This window comes from Zootoca vivipara, chromosome 3 (assembly GCF_965207765.1).
Source record: "Zootoca vivipara chromosome 3, rZooViv2.hap1.1, whole genome shotgun sequence".
Taxonomy (NCBI): Eukaryota; Metazoa; Chordata; class Lepidosauria; order Squamata; family Lacertidae; genus Zootoca; species Zootoca vivipara.
The window spans coordinates 56,515,287-56,542,771 of record NC_142586.1 but is presented as its reverse complement, the minus strand read 5'-3'; the positions used below and the strand labels follow the sequence as shown (position 1 = coordinate 56,542,771).

Below are 27,485 nucleotides of genomic sequence, written 5' to 3'. Positions count from 1 at the left end.
CTGGTTAGGTAGGATTACACTGTCTGTTTCATAAGAGATACTGCATATACCTAACCAGCAATTTTCAGTTTCAGTAACTGACAGCACAATCCTATACATATTTACTCAGAAGTAACTCCCATTTAATTCATTTGGGTTTACTTGAGGCAAGTGGGTATGGGATTGCAGTTGTGAATCAATGTGGATTGATATTCTGTCCAAAATTTTAATCAACAAAGGCAAACAATTTTAGCAGTTTTTTAAAAGATCAGATAATTCCTCTGATGTGCATGGGTCATAGCTGCCAAGTTTTCCCTTTTCTCGCGAGGAAGCCTATTCAGCATAAGGGAATTTCCCTTTAAAAAAGGGAGAACCTGGCAGCTATGGCATGGGTTGTTCCTGGGGTCAAAAGGCTGAAATAATAAAGCTTTTCCTTTTCATTGCATTTCACTGAATTTCTATTTCTTTAGCTGAAACTGTATTAACATTGAACAAGAACCAATAATTGGAAAGGAACTGTGAGAGCGAAATTCTGATGCCCCTGGAATTACCGGTAGTTTTCTTATCAATCATACAAAGGAGATTCCATTAGCTGAAACTGAAGCAGTGTCACAGATACTCATGCAAATACAGTCCCTTAATGCACAGGGTAATTCCTGTATGAGCCCTCTCTTCAAAAAGTGGGTAGGGTTATCTTGCCATGACTAACTTTGTACAGATTTCGATCTGTTTATAAAAGCTTTTAAACAGCACAGTGTGGCTGAGAGGATATTAAAGCCCTTTGACTGGAAGGAAGCTCTAGTCTGTCATCTCATCCATCCACCTACACTGTGGCAGGAATTCTTTCCCTCTGTCCAAACCATATTTGAAAAATGTGGCATCAAGTCTAGCCTAGAAAACAGAAAATCCAGTAAAACCAGGACCATAAACCTATTTGCATAGCCAAAGTGTCCAGAACTTGCAAATATTCTTTACAAAACTGGCAGCTGGCAAGAAATTATCCTGGGTTCATTAGAGAGCATATAAAACTGATCAGCAAAACTCCATACACTGCTTTATTCATGGCCTCCTAGGGGCCATGGGGGCTTTGGCCCCACAATAAAATATTTGATGGGTAAAGGTAAAGGTAAAGGGACCCCTGACCATTAGGTCGAGTCATGACCGACTCTGGGGTTGCGCGCTCATCTCGCATTATTGGCCGAGGGAGCCGGCGTATAGCTTCCAGGTCATGTGGCCAGCATGACAAAGCTGCTTCTGGCAAACCAGAGCAGCACATGGAAATGCCGTTTCCCTTCCCGCTGTAGCGGTTCCTATTTATCTACTTGCATTTTGACGTGCTTTTGAACTGCTAGGTTGGCAGGAGCTGGGACCAAGCAACGGGAGCTCACCCCGTCACAGGGATTCGAACTGCCGACCTTCTGATCAGGAAGCCCTAGGCTCAGTGGTTTAACCACAGTGCCACCTGGGTCCCTTTAAAGGTAAAGGTAAAGGGACCCCTGACCATTAGGTCCAGTCGTGACCGACTCTGGGGTTGCGCGCTCATCTCGCATTATTGGCCGAGGGAGTCGGCGTATAGCTTCCAGGTCATGTGGCCAGCATGACAAAGCTGCTTCTGGCAAACCAGAGCAGCACATGGAAATGCCGTTTACCTTCCCGCTGTAGCGGTTCCTATTTATGGGTATTCCCATTCAAATGGTGTGGGGGTGTGTGTGCACAGCATCATGTGATTAAATATATGGGGTGGGGCTGACCTGGGCCCCACAATATTTCATTCAAGTTGGCACCCCTAATTTGTAGGTAAATTGTGGTAAGCAATGCAGCTGTTGTTCCCAGAGGAAAGATCCAGGGCGTCCCTCTGAGGCTGGAATTATTCCATTCTGTTCAAGCCAGATGCTGGTATCAGCCGGGCCACATTGGATCGTTGGCATCCATGTGTCTCAAGAGACAATGGAGGAGTGTGTCTTTGGGGGTGAAGTCAAACTGCTGGAGAGTTACAGTGCCTGCTGTGGCTGTAGAGACCAATACAGGAGAGACATGTTTTGTTGCAGCAGGGCCAGATTAAAGGCGTCCAGCTGTGCTGCTGCAGATGCCCCATGGCATTTCTTCTCTCTGTGCTCCTTTCAGCGGACATCCCTCCTCTGGTCACTGCTATGGATGTATGTCTCCAGGCACTGCAGTCATCTGCAAGGGATTCTCACATGGTGAGGTGAATGTTGCCAGCTTTCATGTCATGTTTGCAGACATTTTTGTAATGCAGAACTGGTCTGTCAATGGGCCTGGTGCCTGAAGCCCCATACAGCACGTCCTCAGGGATCCTGCCATCTTCCATTCTGTGGACATGACTAAGCCAGTGTAGACATTGTTGAGACAAGAATGTGAACATGGTGGGAATATCATGCCCCAAATCCTCCTGACGCAGCACATGTGGAAGGCATTGAGGTGTCGCTCCTGGCAGTGCCCACAACTCACTTCCATAAAACAGTGTGCTCAACATACAAGCCTGGTAGACCTTCATCTTTGTATTGGACGTTAGCATCACATTCTCCTATACCCCATTGGAGAGGCATTGCCCTAGCTGCCTTGCCAAAATGCTTGTCTATTCTTTTCAAGCATTTTGGCATCAGCTGCCCCAGTCGTTCTACATGGTGTAACTTGATTCCTTGGCTGACTTTTGCCTGAGCACCTGCTGTAACTTGCTTAAAATCTAGCACAGGGTTCTCCAAACTTGGGTTTCCGGCTGTTAATGGACTACAATCCCCATCATCCCTGGCCACGGGTCCTGCTAGCTAGGGAAGATGGGAGTTGTTGTCCAAAAACAGCTGGAGACCCAAGTTTGGGAAACCCTGAGCGGATGGCAGATGGGCTATTGTTTGTAAGCCACTCTGTGATGCTTGACAGAAGAGTGGGATAGAAGTGATTTAAATGAAAAAATGAAAATGAAACTCGTGCCACATGCTAACATTTAAACTGGTTACCTTTTTTCTTTACTTACTGTGTAATGATATCAAGGGAATCAAAGTGTCCATCACTATTATAATCAAAAATAGGCCCACTGATCACATTTAGTCCATTTCTTTCTGTAGCATATTTTGGAAGCAGTGTATTATGCAAGTAATCCCATAATCCTGCAATTGAAAGTACAGTGAGATAGAATCAGACAAGGGGAACTGTTATGCTGAATCAGTATGGCTTCTCTATCCCATGACCACACAGACAAGAAGAGGCCAGAATGTAAGCATGAACTCTCAGGTAAATAATGCAATATCAAAGTGTAGGCCATTATCAGCACTTACTTTTGAATTCTTTGTACATGGGAACAATGTTGCTGGTAAGTAAAGCATCATATTGTTCATCTGCAGTTGAATTGAAGTCTGTGGAAAAAATTGGGATTAATCATGAAAATTAAACCAAAATTATTTTAAGCTGAGCACAATTTTGTTTACGATTCTGATGGACCTATTCATTAAAATACCTCTTATATTTTATTATTTAATACCCTTTCTGCCCTCTTGCATGAAAACATAGGATCAAACATAGTGGTAACAGAAAGATACATGTAGACCCTGAAGCAAAAGTGTGAAAGTCTTCTCTTCAGGGTTTCAGCCAGCCAACCATGCCCTTTCCCATGGTTGGTTTTCTTGCACAATGAGATGCCATGGGTTGTTGTTGGCTTATGAACCATGGCTCGATTTAACTATTATCTGGTGCCAGAAGCCAACAATCTTGCTTAGAAATGGTTTGCTTCGCCACCTCACCCCAGATGCTCACCGAGCTACAGAGGCACAAGGCAGGAGCAACTGGAAAACAAGCCAAGCTTTGGAGAAACAATCTGGCTTGTTTGCTTGCTTGTGTGATGCCTCATTGTACAATGAACAAAGCATGGTTAAAACAAGCCATGCCTCCATGTTACGCGCAAATGAATCACTGTGAGCCTGGTTTCTAACAGATTCCTTTCCATGCAACGTTTCCATATCTCCTTACTCAACGTAAATCTAAGCCTGTTGAAGAAAAATATTTGACTATGACTTGAGGAGCCTTGTGGTCTGGTACTACAGAAGGCAGTGGCTATAATATAGCAAAGCTATTCTTTCACAAAAGAAACACCACTGAAATAATCCCCCCACCTCTCCCTTTTTAATGCCATGCTTATCCCCAGTGGGTTGTTTCAGTGCTGTGTATATGTTTTTAAACACCCAGCCACATCCAGCCGATTACAACATTATGATCTTTTCTATATAAAGAGCACTACTAACTGGGAGGGTAGAGGAAACCGTGGGTGATGTTCAGGTCTGGCTGGTAGTTGGAGCAGTTTTGGCTCTGCGCTTCAGGGATTCTAACATCAGGCCGCAGACAGTCTGGAGCAGGGGGAGGAAGAGAAGAAGCATCTCCCTTCTGGAAAGGGGGAAAAAAGAGAGAGTATTACACCCACAGTCGTGGCTAACCTACAGTTTTGTGACTTCCTAGCCTAGCTTTCGTTGATTCTTTCTTTTCCTATTTTTATAATGAATCATGTCCCTGCTAAAAATAGAAATGGACTTTAGCCCTTCTTTCCAGTCTGTTTATATCTTGGTCCTTCAGCATTTTGATAATGGATGGGGAGGAAGGAGGGGATGTCAGCCCAATGTAAAGCAGTTGCAGCAAAGATCAAAGCAGCTTTCGGATCAAAGATGCAACGCATTTGCCCTCTTGACTCTAATCAACAAGTTAAGATGTGGGACTCAAACTAGAGCTTCACAGAGATTGCATCATGTATGCCTTCCTGGCCTCCTTTGGTTCAAGATCTCCAGGTAGGGCTGGGGGGGGGGGGAGAGAACCTCCCGTAGGGAACCCCAGGACCTCTGTCAGTCAGTGTAGAAACAATTAAGAAACAAAAACAAATTTATCAAGTAAAGCAATGTGTTAATTGTCTTTTCTCAACTTGTAGCAGAAATACTTTCAGATGATTTTTTTAAAAGCCAAAAAAACCTTTATCTTAGAGTTTAACAAGATGCGGCCAGAGACACCGAATTTCTGCTGTTCTGTGCCTTTCCTTAGATATTTTCTTTAACATTACGTCATTGGGCTGTGCCTTACTCTGCTGCCCCCGGCCCCACCACACACCCAGCCAACAGTCAACTGATGAGAAGCAGAGACCGGCAAGCAAGTGGTGGCAGCCTGGTGTCTCTTATAATGCTTAGTTCAAGCTGCACAGTAGGTCAGACTGAGAGGAAAAGTACAGTCACTGCCTTTGGTAAGAAGAGCATGCTTTAAACAGGAAACAGTAATCAATGTGTCAAGAGGCATAATTTATTTGCATTTTGTGGGACTTTTAACTACAGCATTTGGAAGCAGTTGGTCTTGACTGCCAGGTCATCACTCACCCACTTCCAGGGGTGGTGTTGGTGTTCCTTAAGTGGTATAAGGAAGAAAAGAAAATATATAAATGAGGCATTAAAAAGAAAGATCCCTCATTGATCCAGAGATGCAAACCCTACTCAGTTCAGATGCTCTGTTAAAGCACCAATGCCCTTTTTATCTTTATACAGCACTTTTAGAAAAAACACCAACAGTTATGGGCCCAGTTTCAAAATCGTATTTCTATACCGGGCTCATGAATGTACCAATCCAGGAATGAGTGGCATGTGTGAATGACCCAACATGAAGCAACGAACTTCCACATGGTCCAATGCTACAACAAATGCCCACAGATTTCTGACATTCAGCTGAAAAGTCATGGAACTAAAGTGCAACCAAGTGTTGAGGAACCAAGTGGTATGCATCCCATCAATCAAATTTCCTTGTAGGAAAGCCTTCTGAGGGCCACATGTCAGTGGTGGTCATAAGAAGTGGGTGGGGCCAGAAAGGAAAGTGGGCAGAGCAATGGATGGGACTCTTGCTTTTGTTTTGCTATACACACACACACACACACACACACACACACACACACACACACAGTGGGCCAGGGAACCAAAAGACATTATCATGGGTCAAGACCACATCTTAGCCAGGAAAAAACATTTGAAGATGACATGGAGCAGAGCTAGCACAGAATGTAGCTGGGGTGGCCTGAGGAGAATCCTGAGGGCCAATCTAAGAGGTCTGGCAGGCCACATTCATTACAAAAAAATAGAACCTGGGCTCATTTACAGATCATACACTGCACGACAATTTCAATAATCTGCAGCACAAAGATGTTTACCTTCTTTTCAAACGAGTGAATGAGTCTATGAGTGAGTGAGTGTGTGTAGGAGGGGTTGGTGACTCGGTACAACCAAATCTTTCCTATCCAGGAGGTGGGTTTTTCTTCATAAACTTTGCCAGCAGTCAGAGGGAAAAATCATAGTTTTTCCCTAAATCACGGCCTCGGGAAACTTTGCCAACAGTTAGAGGGAAAAATCATAGTCTTTCCCTAAATCACAGCCTCCGGAAATCTGGCTACTGACTCTACTATTTCACTGACTCATGACAAAGTGCTTTTTATAACCTGAAGAGACTAGCTCAGGATATGCTGGCTATCAAAAAAATAAAATAATGGCATGGATTTCTGAGCCAACACTGGTACTTCAATGCCTCTGTTGCTTAAGGGCCAAACTAGATGTAGGCAGATAGATAGAGAACATGTAACTGTGGGAAAATAACAGAAAATGTCACCTCATGGTGGTATTCCTTCATCAAAACGGATTGCACAAACATCTCCATGTAACCAAAAATTGGTCTATCATGAGATTCTGCTATAATTTTGATTCCATTTGTAGGTCTAACCTGATTGTGGCCACCTGCAGTCTGGCAATATTTCGTAGAAGGGATTAAAACACATACTGAAAATTTGGGCTTGTACGATTAAAGTGACTTAAAGGGCTTTCTCACCCTAGCCCAATTAATCCACTTTTTAAAAGAAGCAGATTTTTTGCAGTTAGGAAAGTGACAGAGAAATGCACTGGAATTAGTGGGATGAATGAATGATTGACACTGCACAAGTGAATCAGGATGAATGCTCAATAAACAGGTAGTCCAGGGGAGTCCTATGATGTGGATCTCCTTTTAAGGCTCTTTTGATTTCACTGCCTGGAGAAGGAGAACAAACACCACACAACAGGAGCTGGAAAATAACTAGTGAGCCTTCTTTTTAGAAGGCTGCTAGTATATCTGGATGGTATCATTCTCTCTTGTTGAAAGATAACAAGGGCAGATAGCAGTTACTTGCATCCATCAGGTTTTAGCATCTACTCAAAGTCTTACTCCTAGAACTAATTGCATTTTTATTGATGTCATCATCTTTAAAACTCTTTCTACACACCCACACACTTGGAAAAGTGCTGGCTTCTTTTTCATACCTTATGAAAAGCAATGTAAACCTCTATCTAGAATATTTTCTCCACTGTGTTGGGGGGGGGGGACCATTTAAATTATCTAGCTAAAACATTACATTGTCACTAAAAACAATCAGAAATTCTCTGATTTCTCTGGCAGTGTCTATTAAGACTGGTGCTTTTTAACTTGTTTCTAAGCTTAGTGGTGAACAGTGAAACAGCCACATTTGCAGATAATAGTTCTGTAAATAATTCAGGGTAGTGAAGACAAAAAGGAACAATGAAGAGCTACAAACAGTTCTTTCCAGGCTTGGTGAATTGAAAAATAAATAAATAAAACGGCATCAAGTTACATTGAACTGTATTTGCCATCAAAAAACATTATGTGTGCTGTGGGGAAAAAAGTAAATTCTATGTTGGAAATCACTAGGAAATGGATTGAAAATAAAACACCACTATTGAAATGCTGCTTTTTAAAAACTGGAGTAGTAAACCCCTGGTCAGCAAGTTGAATATAGCCCCATAAAACCCTCACTCCCCACCCCCGCCCCCGCCCAAACTCTCATCTCATTTGCCTGCTCTGTGGCAATAGTTTCTGTGGTAGTGAATTTAAGGAACAAAACAGAGCTGCAGGTATGCAAAAGTGCCACCAGGAAGCTTGGAGGGCGGCCAAAGCAGTATCTGGTTTGGATAGGTTTAAAGCAGGGGGCCTCAGCAGCCTCTGGTGCCACCTCTGCAAACTTGCTTTTGCTGGACTGCTTCTCGGGTGCTCTCAGAGAATGTCAGAATGTCTGAGGTCTGAGCCCTCCCGTCTGATCCAATGCCCCTTCACTGATTCACAAGTGCTGGTAATGATCGGAAGGAAGGGGAGAGCCAAGGCAGAAAGAGGAAGGCTGGGTGGGAACGCTGTGTGTTTTGTTTGCCACAGATCAGAGAGGGAGTGTGCTTCTGAATACCAATTTGGGGGGGGGGACAATAGCAGAAGAGTGCAATTGCTCTCCTGCCCTGCTTGTGAGGTTCAGAGCATGGAACATAAGGAGAGCCCTGCTGGTCCAGGCCAAAGGGCTACTATAGTCCAGCTATGTGGCCAACCCAATGCCCCTGGGAAGCCCACAAACAGAATCTCAAGGCAACAGGCACTCTCCCTACTTGGGTGTTCATCTGGTACTGGTGGTAGACCACAGCCATTATGACTACTAGCAGTCACTGATAGCGTTATCCGCCATTACTTCATATAATCTCATTTTAAAGCCATCCAGATTGGTGGCCAACACTGTACCTTGTGGCAGCAAATTCCACAGTTTTACTAGGCGGGTGGTTAGGCAGTGTGAGAGGCTGGACTAGACAGGCCTCTGGTCTTATGTTCTGAAGTTTACCACAATGATGCCACCTGGCTTTTCCAGGCTGCCTTAGGCCTCCCAGGAGGAACTCCATCCCCGTTGCAGTCTCCCTAAAGTATGGCAATAGATGCTTCACGTTGTGGAACTGCTGTGCTGTCTAAGTATAAATGGATGCCAAAAAAAGCTTCCTCTGCAATGAGGTCATTTTCCTTGCGCCAAAAAACAAGCCTTAAGAGATTATTATCAGAGATGAGAAGCAGAAGAAACAGACACGCTACTTTTGTGTGGGTTTGAGCCAGCTGTGTATTGTGCAAAAATAATTTTTAAAAATGAGAGGTTATGTATTTATTTAAGCATCTCTCCTGCCAACCTAGCAGTTCGAAAGCACGTCAAAATGAAAGTAGATAAATAGGAACCGCTACAGCGGGAAGGTAAACGGCGTTTCCATGTGCTGCTCTGGTTTGCCAGAAGCGGCTTTGTCATGCTGGCCACATGACCTGGAAGCTATACGCCGGCTCCCTCGGCCAATAATGCGAGATGAGCGTGCAACTCCAGAGTCGGTCACGACTGGACCTAATGGTCAGGGGTCCCTTTACCTTTACCTAATGTAGACATTCATCCTATATCAGGGTGAGAAACCTGTGCCCCACTCCAGATGTTGTTGGACTCCAGCTCCTATAGTCCCGGACCATTAGCCATGCTGGCAGCTGGAGTTCAACAACATCTGGAAGGCCACAGATTCCTCCGCCCTGTTCTATATAAACCCACACCAGATTAATTAATGGATACCAGAGGTGTAAGATTCTGTACAAGACATAGTAGTAAGAGGTCAAAGGTTTCCCACTTCTGGATTGCAAGGAAAGATCAGCTCAAATGTCCATCTAGGGAATGCTGTTTCCCACTGTGAGCAGGCCAGACATTGCCTCTGGGAAGTACAGTACGCATGCAGGACATGAAGGCAATAGCTTTCTTCCACCGTTGTCCCACCAGCAACAAGCATTCAGTGGTACCACTTCCTCTGAAAAGGGATGCTCTATGTTGCCTTGATAGCTAAAAACCACTAATACGGTAGACATTATCTCCCTCGAATTTGTCTAATCCTCTTTCATAACCATCTAAGCTAGAGGCCATCGCAGTATCTTGTACGTTAATTATGCATTGTATGAAAAAGTACAGCCTTTTGTGTCTCCTGAATCTCCAGTCCAGCAATTTCATTGAGGATTAGAAGCTGCTTGCCATCTGGGAAAAGCAGTTTCTGTTCCCTGGTGTTTGCCGCTTTTCTCTCTCAGCTACCAGAAAAACCCAGTACTATTGATGCCAGGGTGGAAGTTGGACAGGAGTCCTGTTGTGAGCAGTGACTCATTCCTCTTTGTTCTCCTCCCCTTTGAATTTCTTCCCAGCAGTGAAGTGCTCCCCCTGCTAGCTCAAAAAGCAAAGTACACATATTGCAGAATCATAAAATTCTGCTGCTCAGGATGTAAGTGCCAGTTCATGTGGGCTTGGTATTTTGGCTTGCCCAGCTGCTACAGTATTGAGTCAACTGGGGTTCGTAGAGTCTTCCTAGCCCAAGGTGGCATGCATGACTCTCGCTCTCCCGTTTCATTCTCACAAACAACTCACAAGGTTGGTTAGGCCAAGACACAAAGACTGGCCCAAGGGCACCCAGTGAGCTTTCATGGCTAAGTCAGGATTTGAACTCAGGTCTCCCAGATCCTAACCTGGCTCTCAAGGTGGCTGACAGTAGTTCTCTGGGGTTTCAATATTGGGGGTTTTCCCCACTCTATGGAGTGCATTCTTTTGCATGCAAAGAATGTTGCTCTGCCATTCAGCTGCAGCTTTTCCAATGGCAATTTGGTAACCCTGATTGTACACTCCAAAGCAGACCAACAACCACTCAGTCTGAACAGCTGCTGCCTGGCCCATTTTACAAACACACAACACAGTGTTAGCTGCCTGATGTTCCTGCAATGAGCAGTTTTGCTATAGCCCTTTCCCATTTATGGCCTTTCATTGCACTTCAAAAGGTATATAAATCTGAAAACTTACTGGTTTGTTGACAGTATATGAACTCCATAGTGGCATCCAGATGTTTTGGCTGTACCCACTCACATATTTATTCTGGTGAAGGAGGCAATAGGTATTCTCTTTCTGTAGGACCTTGGGTCTACCATAAGGCAAATTAGAAGCTTCAGACGCCTTCTCTAGAATATAAACCATAATTACTGAGTTCCACATTTATGTGATGACCTGGGGTGGGGAATGGCTTTGGTGGATGTGCAGCAACTGAATAAAGTCTTTTTGTGAAGTTATGATGAAATGCATGTGTTTATTCAGAGTTTTCGCTTTTCAATAAATTTGAAAAGGGGAGCATGGTTATAAAGATGATTTGAAATTTTGGGCAAGATGCTGCCTAGTATTTTCTCTCCCAAACTTATCTTGCTTCTGGTTCAAATTTTTATTATTCATTGCATTTATATTCCACCTTTTTTTCTCTAATGAACTCAAGATGGTGCATATGGTTTTCCCTGTCCTCATTTAATCAGAGACAGTGATGGAAGAGAACAATATTATTAGAACTGTTGGAAAAGATCTGGACTATGTTGGATTAAAAGGACTGGGGAAAAACTTGGAACTTTGATTAGAATGGCAGCAATTATCGATATTCAGAACCCTCAGAATTTGAAGCATGGGGAAGCAAAAATTTTATAATTTGGCATAATATTTGGTTTAATAGATATATATTTGTTTAATTTGGAATAATTGGTTTGATATGATTGATTTGTAAGTGAAAATCTACTAAAAATTTATTTTTAAATAAATAAATAATCAGAGACAGTGACTGGCCCAAGGTCACCCAGCAAGCTTCATGGCCAAGTGTGAATTTGAACCCTGGCCTCCCAGGTTCTAGTCCAGCACTCTAACCACTGCACCACTGTATCCACCACTTCCTCTTTCACATTCAGCTAAACAACTTGCCCTCGGCTTCTGCCTTTCCCCTGTCTGCTGCTTTCCTTGCATACTCCCCTACCCTATAGCCCGGAGAGTGGCAAACTCATGGCCTTCCAGATACTGTTGGGCCATCATCCCTGACCCGTGGCCATGGTGGCTGGGGCTGGTGGGAGTCCAACAACACCTTTGAGAAGGCCATGGGTTAGGCTCCCCAAATATTTCCCTACCCACTGCCACCATTCAGCTGCTTGAGGGGAGGTCGGGAGACAGTTAATCCAAGACCCCAACACCTGCCCTCCGCTGCCACAACAGATGGACGGAAAAGGAGTAGCAGCAATACTCACTTGCTTCATCAGTGAGTTTCAATCTTTCATTTATCACATTTACATCTGTTATCTAAAAACAAGCAGATAGACAAAAGTGCAAGGAAATTGTCAGCCATAAATATGTTTGTTCTAGGAACTGCTGCCATTGTTTGCTTTACTTGCCAACCCCACCAAGTAGCCACCCCATACCAAACCCACCATACCCTTCAAAACCTCCTGCCTTTATACCTTGTGAACCTGCTTTCCCCCTTCCCTTGCAGGAGTCCCAAACACCCACTGCTGCAGAAGGAAGCCTGAGAGAGAGAGAGAAAACCTGCATTTCCCCCCTTCCTTCATTATTTCCTTCCCAACATCAGTGACAGGAGGAGCTTTCACTCCTGTGTCGGCATCCTTAAATTCTTATTCTTTGTATAGAAATCCCATTGAATCACATGTAAAAGGTGATTCACAAATAAATAGTTCACATTTTAAAAGTTCAAATAAAAAACCCCACAAGAATATGAAAAGAGCTTTCTGGAAAAGGTCATTAGCCCAGCATCCACAGTGGCCAACCAGATGCCATATGAAGGGCCTGACTGCAACAGCACTCACCCCTGTTTTGAACAGCAGAGGTAGCCCATAGGCCAATGTGGTTAGTAGCTTTATCCTACATGATTTTTTTGTATCCTCTTTTAAAGCAATCCAAGTTGGTGGCTATCACTACTTCTTCCCTCCAGTGAGGGGTGAGAAATGAATGTCTAACCATTTTTAGGAGTTACTGGTCCTTTTTAGACTTACCAAGCTGCAGACACATCCAGAAAGACCTGGGGATGCAGCGGAATTCATGGGGCATAAAGAAGGAGCTGACTCTTCTGTCGCAGGTGATGGAGTGTAAAAAGGAACCTTCAGTAGGTGATTCAAGCTACCATGTGTACCATTGTTTGCTGCTGGCGTAATCTGAAGCAGATCTGTCACGGAAAGTGGAAATGATTATTTTTCACTGTACGCAAAAGATTTCTTTGGGACAGGCTCTTGTCCAAAGCTTAACTTGAACAAGAGCTAATTTCCTCTCTAGGTGATGTAAACTTGGCTATTAATAAAAATGCATGAGGATTGCCTGCTAAAGAACTCAACATTACCATCTTCCCCAGCTACTTTGATTCTTGAGAAGAATGCACCAGGTTATTGACTGGAATGTTTTTAGGGTCAAATTGATACGGTGCTGAGTGGCGTGGTAGTGTCTTCTCTGTGGTTGGACTCTATACCTTACCACTGTAAAATTCAATGAAAAATTGTCATGGTGCTTTTGGGAAAGGGCTGGAACTGTGTGTTAGAGCATCTGCTTTGCATAAAGAAGGTTCTAGGTTCAAAATCTGGTATATCCAGGTAAATGTCCCCTACCTGAAACCCTGGAAAGCCACTGTCAATGTAAACAATACTTAGTGAAATGGACCAATGGTCTGGTTCCTTATAAGGCAGCTTTGTAGTGTTCCTATGAATCACTCATGAAGAAAGCTGTCATGCCAATACACTGGTGCGGTCATTTCCCACATGACCTTGTTGTCCCATGTTGGTTCCCTCAGCCAAACATGAGGGCCAGCCATGGTTACGGGGCAACTACATGCACTGTTAATGGGTGAAGTGGGCCTGTACCAAAAGTTGGGCTGCATAAGTAGTACACACCAGCTTTAGGCCGTATCATTTCAATACAGTGGTACCTCTGGTTAAGAACTTGATTCGTTCCGGAGGTCCATTCTTAACCTGAAACTGTTCTTAACCTGAAGCACCACTTTAGCTAATGGGGCCTCCTGCTGCCACCGCATCGCTGGAGCACGATTTCTGTTCTCATCCTGAAGCAAAGTTCTTAACCTGAGGTACTATTTCTGGGTTAGTGGAGTTTGTAACCTGAAGCGTTTGTAACCTGAAGCGTTTGTAACCCGAGGTACCACTGTACATTCCTTTGATTATGCCCTCACAGTTTCACCTGTGGAAATGCTTATCTCCCTACTGTTGATTTCTAAAACCTGCCCTCCCATCTTATGAGTTAAGCAGAACTATTTTCTCTGTGCATAAAGCTGAAGAAGAAAAACGTGGCTGCCATCACTGGCAGGATGATGTCTTCTAAATACAGAGAGTCACACCATGTATACATGGGATGAAGGGCCATGGAATCCACTGCGCGGTGGCATTCTTTGTAGGTGTCCCAATCTGGAAGTCAAGAGCAGTGGGTATGCCTGCTTTTCATAATACAAAATACAGAACAGCTATTCTGTTCCTCAGTACACCTACCACGTAGGAAGAAGGATTATAACCTCAGGGTACCTGTCCGAACTCCACCATATATATTTGCATTATGTCCTGAAGTAGTACAATATGTTTTGTGTAGCAATTAAATGTTCTCTGCATACTGAGTTCGGTTTACTTTGCTTCAGTCTTAAAACTATTTGTGGCAAAACAGACAGAATCTAGTTAATACTCACCACACATTAAATTGTAAACCTCAATGTTTTCAAAAGGCTTCACCTCAGTGTTTTTTTTAAATCCTGGTCCATGCGCCACAAAGATGGCCTGGGCAGTCATAATAAAAATGGTGTTACTAAACAACTTTCAGAAGGTTTGTTTAAAACAATAAAATAAAGCTAGTTTAGCAAAAGTTTGACTCAAGCCATGCATGGGAGAAACTATTGATTTGAGACATGAGGTTTATTCTGGAAGGGGAAAAAAAGCAATTTTTAACAGTCTAGTTTAGACTATTTTGGGTGCATTAGCAACCCAGGGTTTTATTCTTTGACATAAGCCTCCAAGTAGTTCCTTTACCCTCAAAGAGGACTCACAACACACTTCAGGTAGTGCAATCTATTCAACACACCCTCTGGCCCATGGATTGTAAGCCATGTATTAATGAAAAACAATACCCATGCAGGACATGACAAATGTTGGGAGTTGATTCTGTGGCAAATGCTTACAGAAAATAACAGATAAATAGGTATTTATTTATTTATTTATTTATTTATTTATTTATTTTAAAAAACTTTACCTGCATACTTTTGAACTCATTGTCAAAGCCATGGTTACCACCACCACAACGTGTATAACTTTTAGACCTAAAAAAAAGACAGATATTGAACTAACATGTAAGCTTTAACAAGAAATATTAAGTATTTCAAATCAGAGCTGGCTATATTTACAATCAATGTCAAAAGGCACTCCCTTCAGCAATTTTTGTCAATAATTCTGCTTCGAAAGGGTGATTGTATGAAAATACTTCACCTACTTAGGAAGTTGCTGTTCCCTGAATGGGATTAAATTGATCTCAATGATATATTCACACAGCCAAATAGCTCACTGTGGCATCATCACATTCACTAATGGCATGGTTTCTGATTGGACGGTATTATTCTAGGAAGAAGAAAGACCTAACCAAGATAAAATGATACTAAAGCAGCAGCTGATGGGAAAACATGGAACTCTCACCAGAGATGCTTGTCTGGTGCTATGTCCTCATATTTTCTTCTCACTTTTTGCTGTTCTTATTTGTGATTTTAACTTGTAATCTGCCTTAGAAACTGTAGGCATTGAAATATGGAGACAAATTCAAATAAAGCAGTAGCACTCTTCACATCTTAGGCCATTAGTAAGTGTGTCAGGGAAGTGTTGTATTTTGGTGTGGCTTTACACTTTGTGCAGCTAGCATGTCTGCATACCAGAGTTGCAACTGGGTTTTGAGTAACAAAGAGGAAGAGTGAGAACCAAAGATGCTCATCTTTATATCTCAAGGACACATGTTAAGGAGCCATGGACCAACTCCAGCTCCCAAGCTCATGTGGATGGGTGTGAAAGGGGATGTATCCGCCATTCACTTATGTGTTTCTGGCGGGAAACACTACTGCAACAATGGGGTAACTACAGCAAAATGACTACAATATCAAACATAATCTTCTTGGAAATTGTTGTGTAAAAATTATTTAGCTTTATAAAGGAGAAATTAAAGAACCTTTTAATGAGGGTGAAAGAGGAGAGCGCAAAATATGGTCTGGAGCTCAACATCAAAAAAACTAAGACCATGGCCACTGGTCCCATCACCTCCTGGCAAATAGAAGGGGGAGAAATGGAGGCAGTGAGAGATTTTACTTTCTTGGGTTCCATGATCACTGCAGATGGTGACAGCAGTCATGAAATTAAAAGACGCCTGCTTCTTGGGAGAAAAGCAATGACAAACCTAGACAGCATCTTAAAAAGCAGAGACATCACCTTGCCAACAAAGGTCCGTATAGTTAAAGCTATGGTATGGAAGTGAGAGCTGGACCATAAAGAAGGCTGATCGCCGAAGAATTGATGCTTTTGAATTTTGGTGCTGGAGGAGACTCTTGAGAGTCCCATGGACTGCAAGAAGATCAAACCTCTCCATTCTGAAGGAAATCAGCCCTGAGTGCTCACTGGAAGGACAGATCGTGAAGCTGAGGCTCCAATACTTTGGCCACCTCATGAGAAGAGAAGACTCCCTGGAAAAGACCCTGACGTTGGGAAAGATGGAGGGCACAAGGAGAAGGGGACGACAGAGGACGAGATGGTGGACAGTGTTCTCGAAGCTACCAACATGAGTTTGACCAAACTGCGGGAGGCAGTGGAAGACAGGAGTGCCTGGCGTGCTCTGGTCCATGGGGTCACGAATAGTTGGACACGACTAAACGACTAAACAACAATAATAAAGGTGTGGTTCATTTACATATTTCAGAACTATTTCTTTTCTTTCTTTTTTACACCTTATTCCTTTCCTTTGAGGCATAAAAGAAATTCCACCATATTTTGACTAACAATGACTGCATTTGCCTGGAATTTTTTTGCTTACTCACTGCTGTGACTTTTGGAAGGCAAGATGGAATAAACAAGACTGCCAAACTACAGGAGTCATTTACTGGAAATATTTTATGTTGACTCAATTATCTTGTGTAACAATTTGGAGCAACTTCAGCACATAACTCCAACACACACATCCCAATATTTGAAAGCACTTTTGATAATTGGGAAATTCTCCATATGCAAGGCTGAACAATGAACACATGCTAAAACAAATTATTCCCCACTCCTTGAATTGGTAGAAATTGTTAGGATCTAATGCAGGGAGATGGAGGAATCACAGTATTCATCAAGGGTTATGAAATGAAGAAGAAGAAGAAGAGTTTGGATTTGATATCCCACTTTATCACTACCCGAAGGAGTCTCAATGTGGCTAACATTCTCCTTTCCCTTCCTCCCCCACAACAGACACCCTGTGAGGTAGGTGGGGCTGAGAGACTTCAGAGAAGTGTGACTAGCCCAAGGTCACCCAGCAGCTGCATGTGGAGGAGCGGAGACACGAACCCGGCTCCCCAGATTACGAGTCTACCGCTCTTAACCACTACACCACACTGAAGACATGGGCGTTGCCATGCAGAAGGAAAGGGGAACCTGTGCCCTTCTAGACTACAGCTACTCTCATTTCTGAGCCACTGGCCATGCTGGCTGCTGCTAGGGCCACAAATTTCCCTTCTCTACCTTTCAGGATTATTCGTATTCCAAAGGTGGTAGCCAGATACTTCTGGCTATGCACAAGCAGCGCAATGAAGTCAATAGCCTTCTTCTGTTACTGATCCCCAGCATCTGGTATCAACGAGTCTGGTGTCTTTACACAGAAATGTCTGCATTCTGCCTTGATCAAAAGTTTCATCAGCGGTTTGACTAAAAGCTTCCATGTTAACATTTGCAGATGTACTCAGTGGCGGAGGAAGGGGGTGCGGTAGAGGCGGACCACCTCGGGTGTCACCACGGAGGGGGGGTGACAAAATGTTGGGTGGCACTCACCGCAGGGCCCGCAGCGCACCCAAGCCACGCATCTCTCCTGGGAGAAACACGGTGGCCTGGGCGTGCCCGGCTCCACGCTGCCCAGTCTGCCCGCTGCCTCCCCCCCAGCTGTAGGGTGGCTGAGTGGAAGGAGGCAGGCAGACTCCGGAGACCCCACAGTGCGCCACATCCCTATGGGTGGCTGGCCCTGCCCCTATGAGCGGCTTGCACGCCCCTATGAACGGCTCACCACGCCCCTAGGGACGCCGCCCCATGTGCCCGAGCAGCTTCCTCCGCCACTGGATGTACTTGCAAAATCCAGATGGGACAGGCCCTGTGGGATTTGACATAGTTTGGTTTATCCTAACTGCATTCTGATAAAGCTAAGCTGAAATGTCCAGATGTAAGGTCACATGTCCCTATGATTGCATTTTTCATTTTTCAAAAAAATATTAATGAAGGAAATCTACATTCTCAGGAGTTGCAAAACCACAATGACATGATGAGACAACTCTGCCTGACACAGTACTGCACTATGTTAGTTCAAGGGAAGTTGGTGGAATTCTCAGGAGGCTCATTAATATGGAATTTTGTGCAATTCTTTATGCGATTTTACCTTTATTTAGAAAGTTAACATTCACAAGGTAACTTACAGAGATATCCCCAACTGAAAAAAATCAAACTAAAAGAATAGAATGGCTAAAGGGGTGACAAGATATGAAGTTCTAGACCTAAGAGACAAAAATTGACCTGTTTCCCTGTGGCTGCAAAAGGGAGAGAAAGGACACTGGTCCCTGTCACAGTGAGAAGAAGGGCTGCTGGGGAACTTGTACACTCTCCCTGCAAGCACAGTCATACCTCGAGTTGCATTCGCTGCGGGTTGCATATTTTCGAGTTAAGTACTTGGCGGGCCCGGAAGGGTTTACTTCTAGGTTTCACCGCGCGCATGCGCAGAAGAGTTCTGTGTGCTGCGCGTGTACGCAGAAGCGCTATATCAGCGTGTTGTGCATGCACTTAACCACCACTCGGGTTGAGTACTTTTCGGGGTGCGAACGTCACCCCGGAACGAATTGTGTACTCAACCCGGGGTACCACTGTAGTTGCCAGGAAGAAACTCTTGTTTCTTTGGTGTATTTCTATTTTTTTATAAACCTCTCAGAACATTTTATATAAAGGAGGATATAATCTGAATGAATAGATAAAGCACTTGTCCTTTAATGATACCCCAAAATCTGGCCCACATCACTACCTATTTCACCCAAAGAGGTTCCCTGTGAGACCAGAGGGACATCTCTATGCCTTCCAACAAACCCTAATTATTGGATTCTTTTGCCCCATCTTTTTGTGCCTGCCAAACAGCCGTGTTTTGCTTATGGTAATATTTTATTCTCTTGTTAATTATTCTGTTTTAAATGTGCATTTTATATTGGACTTCACTTAGCAATGTGTTGTTTTTTAAATGTTTTAAGAGTTTTTTGTTAACTTTGTTAGTGTTAAATATATATTTTGTAGTTGACCTCCTTTGTAATGTTTTATTTTGAAATCTTTAAGATAACATTTTAGTTTTCTGTTAATTATGTTGCTTTGACTGTATACTTTATATTTGACTTTCTTCAGAAAGGTTTGATTCTGGATTGTTTTATTGATGTGTTAATATGCTGTAAACCACTTTGAGAATTTTCTTAAAAATATAAAGCGGTATATAAATGATGATGATGATGATGATAATAAGAATAATAAGGTCACCATCAGTACCATACCTCACACCCAACCACTGCCGCTGCATCATAAGGTGAACTTTGTCAATACGGATATTGTTAACATAGTGCAATCGCTTTGGCAAATTTGGAGTCAAGTAGGCTTTGAAGTGCTGTGTGGGCGTTCGGCACTGAAATTGAAAAAGTGAACTTATGAGATCTTCACATTGCAGAACACAAAGATACATGTAGATACTTCTAACCACAGAGAAGAAAGGGTATGCTGTAATTCTTTCATAAACACACCAGACAGGAGTCACAAAAGTTCTTATAGATGACAGTGTGCTGATTTTCCTAACAGAAATTCTTGACTGTGTTACACAGAACAAAGTTAGGATGCTAAGTTAATTGAAATATACCAGTATTTGCACATTTAAAATTATTTATCCTAATACCTATAAAAATTGTGATCTATATATTGATATAGGTTACATGTAGCACATCTGCCAAAGAAAACAATATGAGTCTACTGCAGAAATTACACTTTGGAAAAAACGCTTCAACTACATTGTGAACTGCCCTGAGATCTACGGATGAAGCACCCTTCATCCATAGATCTCAGGGCAGTTCACAATGTACAATACAGTGGAACCTCGGTTTATGAACACCTCGGTTTATGAATTTTCGGTTTATGAACGCCGCAGACCCATCTGGAACGGATTAATTCACTTTCCATTACTTTCAATGGGAAAGTTCGCTTCAGTTTATGAACAGACTTCCGGAACCAATTACACCCGTGCTTCAGTTTATGAACGCTTCAGTTTAAGTACTCCGTGGACCTGTCTGGAACGGATTAATCCACTTTCCATTACTTTCAATGGGAAAGTTCGCTTCAGTTTATGAACGCTTCAGTTTAAGTACTCCGCGGACTGTCTGGAACGGATTAATTCATTTCCCATTATTTTCAATGGGAAAGCTCGCTTCAGTTTATGAACGCTTCAGTTTATGAACAAACTTCCGGAACCAATTGTGTTCATAAACCGAGGTACCACTGTATACAAATGTACTGTTAATAATAATAATAATATACTTGCTGTTTTCTTACTAAAGCTGCAAGGAAAATGAGAGATAAAATGCTTACTCACCGTAAGACTTTTAACAATGCCTGCTGAATCAACTGTTTGGAAGAAAATCAATACATTAGACTCTGGATTCAAAATTACATATAATTATCCAACCCATTTAATCCATTTCGACATTTTGTACGAATTTAAGAACCCAATCTGGGTTCAAGCCTGGCTTTGGGACTGGGTCATGGTTTTTTTGCCCTGATGGGTGACTTTTACAGGGAGTGGGATGAGGAAGCGTGACTTTGCTTCTGCTCCTTGATTTCTCTGCAGCTTCTGGTACCATTGGCCATGGTATCCTCCTGGACTGATGCTAATGGAATGAGAACTGGGGGCACTGTGCTACAGTTGGTTCCAGTCCTATCTATGGGGCTGCATCCAGAGAGGAGCATTGGCAGAGTGGATTTTAGCCAGCTGGCAGTCATGGTATAGGGCTGATGGGAATTGTAGCACAAACCATCTGGAGGGTGCTGGGTTGGCAAAGGATGACCCAGAGGGATGTTGAGTTCTCCCTCACTCATTTTGGTCTTTTCAGCATTGGATGGACAGCCATCTGCTGAGGATGCCCTAGATTTCCTGTTCTGAGCAGGGGGTTGTGCTAGATGGTCTGCAAGCCCAATATCCTTCCCAGCTCTCTAATTCTATGGATCTATCATCCTATGTCCAAAGCTTACAGGAAAAGAAGTCCGCTGGAATATTTCTTGATCGAATACGAGGTGCCGGCCCTTCGTACATATAAAAATTAACGTCCTTAAAATAATCTGTCATAGATTCCATCTGTTCACAGAATGTCTGATCCATGCCTAAGGAAAGAGAAGAGACGGTTAAACTATTCAAGAAATATTGGGAGTGGCCACCAATACCATATAACACTGGTCCTGAAACATTGACTTCCAGTATGTTTCCAAGCACAATTCAAAGTGTTGGTGCTGGCCTTTAAAGCCCTAAACCGTCTCAGCCCAGTATACCAGAAGGAGCGTCTCCATCACCATCATTCAGCCGAGATCCAGCGCCGAGGGCCTTCTGGTGGTTCCCTCACTGCGAGAAGTGAGGTTACAGGGAACCAGGCAGAGAGCTTTTTCAACAGTGGCGTCCACCCTGTGGAACACCCTCCCATCTGATGTCAAGGAAATAAACAACTATCTGACTTTTAGAAGACATCTGAAGGCAGCCCTGTTAGAAAAGATTTTAAAGTTTGATGTTTTATTCTGTTGGGAGCCACCCAGAGTGGCTGGGAAACCCAGCCAGATGGGCGGGGTATAAATAATAAATTTATTATTGCGTGGACAGGCGGAGTCCCCCCAACCCCAGGCAACCCCCGAGCGGAATAATTACTCAAGACAACGTGCTATGGGATTAAAATTGGCCACAACTTTATTAAGTTTCAGATGTAGGAAGACCTTGGCTCAGGCATTGGGCATTTATCCTTCCTAGTCCCCAGCCAGTGATCTGGGAGACATCAGGGTTATCCAGAATGTGTGGGGATCGGGCTGGCTCTGGAGAACATATGTTCAAGCAGAGAGTCCACCCCCCGTTTTGCCGCTGTTGGAGGGGAGAGCAATGACAACCTTTTGGCGTATGGCCAATGCCTCCCCTCAAGACCCCTTTAACGGGGAACCCTGGGATCACCACTGCAAAGGGGGTGTGGGTCACCACTTCACGCGCCCCCCATTTAGGAAGATAGACTGAAGGATTCCACCCAAGGCCTGAAACCGCCAAAGTTGTGACATTTTGCTACGGGGAAGGCAAAACCTGCCAATGCAGGAAATTTCCTTTCCGGCCCTTCAACAGCGACCCTGACGTAGCAGTGCCTGCGTACCTATGTACCTGCAAAAGAAGACTTAGCTGAGGGAAGGCAGGGTGGGAGAAGCTCTGGAGCCAACTGATGCTTCGCAGGTGAGATTCACCTTCTGTTGTGTGGGCAGGGCAGTCTCTCCCCTTACCTGGCCGATCCCCTGGCAATGCCTTCCCAGGCGGGATTGGGCAATTGGCTGAGGTAGGCGGAGACCTCCAGGTATCCAGCCTGGGGAGGATGAAGCCAGCACAAACTACCGGGAGTCGCACTAGGATCCGGGGGCTGCGCGCGACCATGCAAAAGTCACCCCCTATTTGATGTGGGGAGCGGTTATTATTATTAGTAGTTTGCAAGATCAATTAAGCTCCATACTGAGACACAAAAGGAGCTGGCCCAAGATATTTTGTTGACTGAGGGAAAGGTCAGGATAGGGTCCTGCTCACCCCGCCCATTCCCTGAGCAGTAGCCAACCAGACGAGAATCTTCCTTCAACACTAGTGATGCGACAGCATCCCCCAGCACCCCTGTGAGCCATAGACTAAGGTTAGGGGGTTCAGGCAGACCACAAGGCACATACAGCTCTGTCCTCTGAACACATCTTGCTATCCTTCCCTCCTCAGGCATCTGTCGCCTGAGGTGGTTGCCTCACCCTGCCTAATGATAGTACTGACCCTGGCATGGAAGAACAAAGCAGTCATACCATGATCAGCCACAAGTATGATATTGACACAATTGTCCAAGTTTCTTTGTCTTAGGCCTTCCATTAACATTCCCAGGGTCTCATCTGCCTTTCGTAAGGCTTTAACTGTCTAAAACAAAAGGAGAAAAGATTTCAATGGCGTTTCCCCTTTAAAGTGTGTTCAAGATCAAGTATACACAACAGAATACGGGACAAAACATTTAAATTGTTTTTAATCCTGGTGTTTTTAAAGGTATTTTTAAACTGGAGTCCCATTTAGTACATCAATTCATTCATATTCAGAGATTCTTGTGTATTGAGTTAATCAGAACAAAATGTATATTTTCATCAATATTACATAATCCTTTTAGGATGCACAGTGAACTATAATATACTGTAACAATCTCCAGGTTCTGCTCTCTGGGTACAGTCATGCAGAGCCCCAATCCTGATTAGGACAATGGAGTAGAGGGAGAATAGCTTACTTTCCCCCTTCTCCATACCTGTTTTCTGTTGGAAAACCCCAACCCACTTCGGTATAACATCCACTTTGTCTGCTTACACCCTTACTGTCTGGTCCTCTGGTGTGTTAGGAGGTTGAATGATGGGCTGTGTAAAATACGTTAGTTCATAGAATCATAGAACTCTGTAGAGTTGGAAGGGACCTGGAGGGTCATCTAGTCCAACCCTCTGTGATGCAGGAATCTCATCAGTTCCTAGCTGATGCTCAACCACATTGCAAGCTGTGCCACACGACTGTAGTTTGTGATTTGTGTATTCTACATGTTTATTTATGGCTTATAGGACTGGAAAAAGAAAAACTTACTTCATCATGAACTGGTCCATATTTATGTCCTGCTGAGTCGGGTTCCTCAATGTACAATGTATAGAAATCAGGCCTAGAGTTAGAAAGAAAAGTGCATTGTGGCGGCATGGAAAGGAATATTGGCCAGCCTCCACTCAAAGGAAGGTGCAAGAATGTGCATGAGGTTAAACTTTTTTTAAGAACAGAAAGCCACCAGCTGGATGGGTGCTTACAAAAGTACTACAAAACATTAAAATGAAATATATTAACCAAAACAGAATAAGAACAAAAAAATATATACATCCAGGCAGATCTAACAAATCCCACCCTGCCCAAAAAGAGGCAGCAAATACCAAAAACCCTCCAAATAAAACCTAGGTAAAAAGAAAGGTTGCAGAAAACACACCCGCACCCTGGCAAATGATCCTTAGTATATAATAAATAGGCTTGATAAACATGTCACAAGAACAAAAGCACTGCCAAAAGCTTCCTAAACTGTTACCTTTCAGATTCTGGGAGTTCAAACCACTTCAGTAGCTCTGTAACTCTCTGTTCAAATGGAACTGTCCTGCAAAGAATAATAATTATTGTTATTATTTAGCCATCGGGGAAATTTATTCTGCAACAGAACAATGATGCAGATCAGGAATGGGGAACTTGTGGTGTCTAGATCTCATGCCCCACAATGTTTCTCACATGAAAATAGGGACATTTCAGTGACCTTGGAAAATGGACCAATTATGATAAAACTTTTGTTATAACCGAGACGCACTAAGAGAAAATAATTTATTAGACGTTGGATACAGAGAATTTTATTGAGTTATGTACATTTGTGTTAAAACATGGGATATATATCAGAAACTGACGGGAAGTCTAATGGGGGAATAGGGAGGGGGAGGAAAAGGGATGGGGGGGGTTGTGAACAAATTTCTTTTTTGTTATTTGCTTTACCTTAGGATGTGGGTTATTGCTGTAATGGAATTTTCTGTAAGTTATGTTTTGTTTTGAAATTCTAATAAAAAAAATATCTTTAAAAAAGAAAGAAAGAAAGTAGGGACATTCTATTCTACATGAGGAAGCTTCTCCCATTCACATATACCTCACATACAAATATGAGCCTTGAGCCAATTACAGCCTCTCAGCCTCCTTACCTCAAAGGAATGTTGTAAAGAAAAAATATGTGAGGGAAAGGATCATGTACAACACCTTCAACAGATAAATAGAATGAAATGAACTTTTAGCTGTAAGATGTCTTGAGTCCCTGTCAGGGGAAATGGTAGGATATAGCAACAACAAAAATTTCTTTTTCTTTTTTTAAAAAAACTCCAACTTACTTGTTGTACACCTTATAGATATTAGGGTATGTTCCATTGATTTTTGCGTCGGATCCAGGCCAATAGTAGGTGCCAGCTTTCAACCCTTGAAACATTACTGTATGCCAAATCTGCAAGAAGATACACAGATTCAGTATCTGAAACTTAGACAGATCTTCATTTTAATAGAACAAACTCATTTAAAACTATCCATGCCCAAAGGTCTTGAGCAGGGGTCAGTAATCTTTTTCAGCCGTGGGCCAGTCCACCATCCCTTAGACCATGTGGTGGGCCGGACTATATTTTGAAGAAAAAAATGAACAAATTCCTATGCCCCACAAATAACTCAGAGATGCATTTTAAATAAAAGCACACATTCGACTCATGTAAAAACACGCTGATTCCCGGACCGTCCACGGGCCGGATTTAGAAGGCGATTGGGCCGCATCTGGCCCACGGGCCTTAGGTTGCCTACCCCTGGTCTTGAGGGAACCCCAATCAACATGCTAAAATCATGCTAATAACTGTGAGATACAAGGTCTTTTTTGAAGAAGCACCTCTGCTAGGGAACTGCTTGTCATTAAGGGGTTGCAACGTTGGTTCAATCTCAATCATTTAAACAAAACTATTTTATCCTATGTGGACTTCGAGTGAGCAAGCTGCTAGGTCTACACATTCCCCTCCAATGGCAGATAAGTCAAAGGCAAACATTCCCTTGAGCTACCTCAGAGCCTGAGGCAATCCAAGACCTGAATGGTCTGAGGTGAAGCAAGCTGGCTGCAAGGCTTCAGAAGAGCTTTGCCACCATAGAGCCTTGGAATAGCATTTTATTTTTCTTGCCCAATTTGATACATTTTTGTACCTCCCACAAATGTCCCCAAAGGTAACTACCAGGCAGAGGAGGAGGAGACGGTGGCAGAGAAGGCACATTTAGTGATTTATCTCAAAGCCTGGGCAAGCTCATATATGGAGATACAATGCTTCAGATAGCCTGGACCCAAGCCAAATATAACCAGCACTTGGAATTGTGCCAGGAAATGGACAGGTAGTCAAGGAAGTGTCCGTTCTGCCTGTAACCAGCTCCAGTCAGAAATCTCCTCTCAGTCTTTTGGACTGAAGCTTCCAAACTTTCCAAAGGCATTCCCATACACAGCATGTTACTGTAATCCAAATGGGATGTAACTAAGGCATGTAGCCAGATCAGACATCTTTAAGAACGGGTGCAGATGGCACACTAGTTTTAAAATGTGCTAATGTACTGCTGGCCACAACCAAAACCTGTGCATCTAGGCTCAGGCTTGAATCCAGAAGTGCACCTAAATTGTGAACTTGATTGTAATGCAATTGGATCCCTAATTCTCAATCAGCCTTTGACTGATCAGGATAACCTGTATCTTGCCTAGATTAAGCCTCCATTTGTTCATCCTCATCCAGTCCATTACTGACACAAGACACTGGTTTAACACTGAAACAGCTTCCTCAGATTGAGATGGAAAGGAGAGATAGAGTTTGGTGTCACCTGCATATTGATGGCACCGAACCCCCAATCCCTGGGCAACCTCTCCCAGCAGTTTCATGTCAATGTTAAATAGCATGGGGATACCAGAAGGCAATGGCCAGGGCAGAGGCAGATTTAGGAGAGTGTGACTGGTTACAGAGTTTCGGAAGTGCCACAGTGGGCACCACAACTATGTTGTAGAATGGAAGACGAGAGGTGTGGGTGCCGAATTATGGCATCACACTGACCAGGGCCTTGAACAGGAGTTCCCCAGCATCCCCTGCTGGGCTTGTCCGTCCAAGAAGGACTGGAGCCACTGTATGAGAGAAAGCACTTTTATCTATCTGTCCACCTGTCCACCTCATTCACATGGAAGTTGAGGAGCACACCGAGAAACAGCAAATGGCACTTACAGGCTGACCACCCCACCATGCAGGATTATTCTTGGTTTCTGAAGAAAGTGAAAAGTTCTCATTTAATTTTACATCATACATATTGTTGTCAATGATGCCATGGGATTCTGGGTACAAACCCTGGGGAAAGAAGACACAAATGAGTTCAAGATGAAACAGTTATCCTAATCTTAAAGTAAATGTGTACTCTGTGCATTGCTATGTACACTGGATCATACCACTAGATGTTAATGCTGCTAATGTCAACCCCAATGTCTGATTTCTTTTTAACATTTATTGTCCGCTAACAAGGAATTTAGCTGTCCAACTTCCCATCTCTATGCAGCCAAAACTGCACTCTTGAAACCTGTCAGCAGGCTTGCAGAAGGTTTTTAGAACTAAAGCAACAACAGCAAGCCGAGGTGAGAGAAACCCACAAAAACAGTCTAGCGTGAACAGAACAGGTGGGGCAACAGGACTGGGGAACTGGGTGAGAC

General features: G+C 43.4%; 1 protein-coding gene across 3 annotated transcripts in view; it reads right to left on the bottom strand.

Moving 5' to 3' along the window:
* The window catches only part of ENPP3 (ectonucleotide pyrophosphatase/phosphodiesterase 3), a 49,808-nt gene that overhangs the window by 2,177 nt on the left and 20,146 nt on the right, over positions 1 to 27,485 (bottom strand). For 2 of the 3 annotated variants that reach the window (XM_035108977.3, XM_088666162.1), the window contains exons 6-21: positions 27,010 to 27,129; positions 25,120 to 25,229; positions 24,288 to 24,353; positions 23,807 to 23,879; positions 23,002 to 23,110; positions 21,181 to 21,309; positions 20,525 to 20,556; positions 19,443 to 19,570; positions 14,900 to 14,966; positions 14,343 to 14,430; positions 12,661 to 12,830; positions 11,902 to 11,953; positions 10,655 to 10,809; positions 4,233 to 4,371; positions 3,273 to 3,350; positions 2,972 to 3,104 (exon numbers count right to left, since the gene is read on the bottom strand). In XM_035108977.3, the coding sequence (XP_034964868.1) occupies positions 2,972 to 3,104; positions 3,273 to 3,350; positions 4,233 to 4,371; positions 10,655 to 10,809; positions 11,902 to 11,953; positions 12,661 to 12,830; positions 14,343 to 14,430; positions 14,900 to 14,966; positions 19,443 to 19,570; positions 20,525 to 20,556; positions 21,181 to 21,309; positions 23,002 to 23,110; positions 23,807 to 23,879; positions 24,288 to 24,353; positions 25,120 to 25,229; positions 27,010 to 27,129 (1,649 nt within the window). Of the gene's footprint in view, positions 1 to 2,967; positions 3,105 to 3,272; positions 3,351 to 4,232; positions 4,372 to 10,654; positions 10,810 to 11,901; positions 11,954 to 12,660; positions 12,831 to 14,342; positions 14,431 to 14,899; positions 14,967 to 19,442; positions 19,571 to 20,524; positions 20,557 to 21,180; positions 21,310 to 23,001; positions 23,111 to 23,806; positions 23,880 to 24,287; positions 24,354 to 25,119; positions 25,230 to 27,009; positions 27,130 to 27,485 lie in introns of those variants that run through there. The other variant, XM_088666163.1, reaches the window with a different exon arrangement.